Source organism: Limulus polyphemus, unplaced genomic scaffold (assembly GCF_000517525.1).
Source record: "Limulus polyphemus unplaced genomic scaffold, Limulus_polyphemus-2.1.2 Scaffold1357, whole genome shotgun sequence".
NCBI classification, from domain to species: Eukaryota; Metazoa; Arthropoda; class Merostomata; order Xiphosura; family Limulidae; genus Limulus; species Limulus polyphemus.
The window spans coordinates 191,385-196,679 of record NW_013666967.1 but is presented as its reverse complement, the minus strand read 5'-3'; the positions used below and the strand labels follow the sequence as shown (position 1 = coordinate 196,679).

At 31.3% G+C, this 5,295-nt stretch overlaps 1 protein-coding gene across 4 annotated transcripts in view; it reads right to left on the bottom strand.

The window, feature by feature from the left end:
- LOC106463241 (RNA binding protein fox-1 homolog 2-like) overlaps positions 1-5,295 on the bottom strand; it is a 106,048-nt gene that overhangs the window by 19,012 nt on the left and 81,741 nt on the right. For all 4 annotated transcript variants that reach the window (XM_022390687.1, XM_022390686.1, XM_022390688.1 and 1 more), the window contains one exon: positions 3,715-3,807. In XM_022390687.1, the coding sequence (XP_022246395.1) occupies positions 3,715-3,807 (93 nt within the window). The remainder of the gene's footprint in view (positions 1-3,714; positions 3,808-5,295) is intronic.

Here is a 5,295-nt window from a genome sequence, read left to right as displayed (position 1 = left end):
TACCAGTTTAATGTTGAATATTATTTATGATTTTAACTTTATACACAAGTGCCAAAATACTATAAAGACAATTCTGTTAGTTTAAAGAAGTAACAAAGAAGTGTAGAAGTTAAAAATCCCTATCACCATCTCAACCATTTAGAGCAAGCAAACAGTTCTCACCAGGCATGATATCTAAGTACTGGTTCAATAATACATGAAGTGTAAGTTTTTCCAGACTCCCATTGTTAGTATTTATCTGCATAATTCTTGTGTACCCTAAAAGGACTACCACACGAGCAAGAGAACATCTTGACACATTTTTATATGTTACCAACAAAAAAAAAGAAAAATGGACCCTTCTGTCTACATCTTCGAGTCACTTGTTTAGGATTTTAAAACTGTAAAATGTATGATTTGAAATTTGTATAAATAATTAAAAAATAAACAAGGTTTTATCTATTTTAACCATCTGACTAGTTTTTAGTTATACGCGTAAAATGGAATTAAATACAAGTCTGAAATACACTTTTAACTATACTTAAAAATTAAAGTATACATTAATAATAAAGTTGAATATGGTTGATAAGATAGAAAATATTTTTTATTTACAAGAACTTCAAACATTTCAAAATTCAAATTTCTTCTGTATAAACACTACAATGATGATACATTTTTGCTGTTGCAAACATCTAATTATGTTACTAAATTCTTGCTTACCTGAACTCCCAACACCCTAGTATCAAGTTCACACCTGAACTCAAAAAAGGATAGGGAATCCTCAATAGCCATGGCACTTGAAATTCTTTTAGGCAGGATTATAATAAATTAATCTAAGAGATCCTTTTTATTAGCTATATTTTTGTGCGCCAGTGGAGTGCACATATACCTGATTTAATTTTATTACTCATCAGGATCTCTACCAGCCTACCCTCAAATTTAAATAATTGTAGGCAGGATTAGAGTAAATTAATTCATGAGACCTTGGGTGTGGTCAAGTATATCAGTAGAAATGGTTTGTCATTCTGAGTCCAAAACTGTACTTAGATCTCAAATTGGTGAAGAAATGACAGAGCTATGAACTAAAAGTTTGTACTTGAAAAAAAACTAAGAGCCATTCTATGAGCCACTGGATCCTTACCTTTTCTTATCATGAGGATTAATAAAGAAGATTAACATTTTTCTGACTCTTGTTTTCGTAAAAAGACTTTTACAAGCCTTTACACTAATTTTAAAAACTTTATCCCAACCTCTTCAAATGCAACCAAGTCATGTCACTTTTAAACCAAATTTTTAATCTCCACTCTAATTACTCTATTTTACACAAAGAAATTACACTTCTGCACAAAAACCTGCTAAACAATGGCTAATCAACATAACCCACAAACTTTCCAAATAAAAAACAACCCTTTTCCTTGATAAAAAACCTTCAACTCACCAAGTTCAGCCGAGTCTAATATCTAGTATGTACAGTTAGCCTAGACAATAAATACTTCTACAGTCATATACACTGATGAAACAAAATGTCACTTAAATCTGGGAACATCCAATAGGACTGACCATCCATTACTTGAACCCAGCCATCGAGCTATTTGTTCATATAGTGAAACTAATGATCACAACCTTTCATATAACAACTTCTCTATAATTATGAAATGGTCTTCAGACCTTGAATCCCGCATGAAAGAAAGTTTACTCGTAGCAAAAGAACACCTAGCTCTTAATGACTTACAAATGTCCTTAGACTTAAAATTATTCTAAATAGCTTCATTTAACACTAAGAATAATTATATTCATAACTTAATGCCTCATTCAACTTGTAATTTTGCTGCTTTCATAACATGTTCTATCACCTATACTTCCTTCCATTTACTTCTTCATTGAACATTTTAAATAAGTTACTATAACGTTACTTAACAAATATAAATATATTATTATTTCCAAATTTTGCTGAAGATCGAATAAGTGTATTCCAAAATGTTTGAAGCTTTTGATTATAAAAATGTTTTTTGTCTTATGAACCGTCTTCACCTTTATTATTATACTTTGTTCTCCCCATCATTAATCCATTGCCAGAGCATGAACTCTTTCATTAAACTTAAAAGCCCTACCCACTGACAGGTTGAATAATTAACAATAGAGGTTTTTCCCAAATCCTGAGGATATTTGTGTTTGATGCAGATAATCCTTTTCAGGAAGAAAAATGATAATGAAGTAGCTTTTTACCACCTGTCATTCAACAACAAACTTTTAGACTTAATGTGTGGAAATTTTATATCTTTAATCCTACAACTGACAACTTTGTTTTCTTGTCACGCTATATTTCTTTTTGTGAATCATTAATTACCCTTGTTTAGGTATTCATTTATTCTAACCTATTCCTTTTATATGAAGTAAAAGAAACGAAAAACAGATTGGTATCTTATAAAGATTTTCCTAAAACGAAGTTATCTGAAGTTTAACTCATTAGTTCCAGTCTGTCAACTCTTTAAAACTTATCACTACATGCAGTAATCAATTTCCAATTTAAATGGAATCCAAAGTCCACAAATGAAGAACCTGATTAATTACTAAAAATACTTCAAAAAATAAACTTATCCTTATTATATTTTAATAGAATATTCTGCTTCCTTAAAAATGGCACACAATTTAACCAAAAAAAGGTTTTCTAATACTAATTTTCTTGCACAATTCGGAACTAAACAAATTTCAAATTCTCAATAAATAAATGAGCTGTTGATTCTTTAGTTACTTGTTCGTTGTCAACTTACAAATAAAGCCAAAAACACGTGTAACAGTAAGTTTCAGCCAAGCTAAGTTATAGCTCTAGTAATGTCTATTCTGAACACCCAGATGGACTGAGAGAAGAAATTATTTACAAAACCACCAGAAGAAAAAAAACATAAAGCTTTAAATACATAAAAAGCTATGAAAGAAACAATCAAACTAATTTTACAATTATCTCAATATTCTCACTTTAAAATTCTTTATACCAAAATAAAGTAAAATAAAATTGGGGTTAATGTAAATGCAGGTTTCTTAATTTTGTTTGTCTCAAAAAAGATGGGAAAGAAGGCTGTGCTTACAATCTACATAAAGCATATCTTCAAGTACTGCTATTAAACTAATGGTAAGTAATGAGAATTTTATAGTGCCACCAGCTCAAGAAATGTCTATCCAGTGTTCACTCAAGGCACACCAGTGAAAGGAAGATCGGATTTCAAGCAGTAAGTGTGAGTACAAGATACAAATACATATGGAACCTCCAGCTGCATCATTCAAATCATAGACTCTATCTGCTATTAAAAGAACAGCTAAAGAAAGCTGGTTTGGTTGATACAATACCAAAACATGTGAATATAAATTTCATAACAAACTAAGAAAAAAGAAATTACAGTTGGATGCAAAAGAACAAATAAATTAATCTAAGGCAATAAAAAAAAAGTCCAAGCATCAAGTTTACTGAGCTTTATATAGTAATTTAAACCAAAAGCCACACTTATTTTTACAAGAACAGTTATTTATAATGTTACACAACATACTGTAACTTTTTCATTCACTCCTATCCAAGTGACTAAAGAATGAAAATATATACACACACTCTGTGACTGGTCAGGAAAAACTTCTCATTAAAAAAAGAATCATAACAGGATGGACATTTCTTTGCTGACTGACTCTATCTAAGCCTAAACGTTAGAATAGCAAGTGCTATCACAAAGGATAAAGATCATGCACCTCTATTTTGCGTCCCTCAACCACCGTGCTGTTCAATTGCTCTCGTGCGCGATCAGCATCCGCACTAGTTGCGAAAGTTACAAAACCGAATCCCTGCATGCATAAGACAAACAAGAAAAAAAAATCATGCATTAATATCCGTGCACTTCAACAGAAGAATCCCTGCAAAGACAAATTATAGAGACATTAAAATTCTCAGTGTTGATTTAGGCATCAGTCAGGGTTTCTAAGCCCTTTCAGGCATGCAGCACTTCTCAGTTTGGTGCATAGGTCTTCTCTGTCAGAGCTTCTAGGGCTGCTAAAAATTAAAAAAAGGAGAATTTCTGTACAGAGCTGTTAGGAGCTTTAAGAAAAGAATTGTACAAAAATCTTCAAGACTTCTGTCACAAATCAAATAACCTTTAATTGTTTTATTCTAAACATTTTTCACTGCTATTTCAATAAGGAAAAGTGAACTAATAAGCTGAGTGGAAAAATAAACATGAAACAATTTCTAATCATAAACCTTTTTTTTCATTTGAAGACATTTTAGCTTTCTTTGAAAACATCTGAAAAATGTCAATAAATAAAACACTTTTGGTCATAATCTGTGAGATTGAGAGTTCAGTTGATGTTATAAAGTTACAACAGGTATTATATGCAAGTACTTCAAAGCATCAGTGTTGATTTGACTTCATGCACTCATGCAGTTCTTCTGAGATGAGGCTGAAAATAACTAGAAATATGTCAAGAGTTGAAGAGGGTTAGTTGAAAATATAAACTAATAAATTCAATGATGACTTCATCCAATTTTTCACTACACAGAAGTTTGAAAAAAAAAGGAGGAGATAATCCTAAGTGTCAGAATAAATTACATGTATTTGCAAGTTCTGTGGTCATCCAATACTTGCCTTGAAGATTATACACTATGGATATACAAATTTGGTTCTCATAAAGGCTATGTCACAATCAACTGGAAAGGAAATAAAAATATTACGTCATCTATACGCAACTTTTTCAAAGAACCTATGCTTGGAAAAGATGTTAGGTAAATCTGAGAAAATAGTATTACGAAGTTGTGCATTCCAATAACCTAATGTTCCATGTTTTATGCTAGTACAGTTAAAATATTAAATTATACAAAAGTTATCCATTTCACACACCAAAATATTTCTATGCTCTTAATCAAGTACGTGCATTACAAAACTGACAAATGTCACTTTCTACACAAATGGTCAAAAGCTGACAATGAAAAACTTTTATTTTTTCAAAATGTGATAAAACTTGATGAAACTTTGTAGAATGGAGAGCAACTGCCTGTTGTAGAGACATAAGTGTAGAGGAGTTTTCTGCCTGAAGATGAAAGGCGGAAGACTTTCAAAATGTCATCCTCTTCACTTATGTCTCTACAACAGGCAGTTGCCATCCATTCTACAAAGTTTCATCATGAATACTCTGCCTAAACAATCTATCGAGGTGATAAAACTTCCTTTAAAACAATTTTCATAGCATATTCCTATCCCTAATACTTATGAGTCAGAGATGTAAAGCACTAATTAAATTTCTTACGTTCACTTTAATGTACCCAGCGTGGTCACAAGT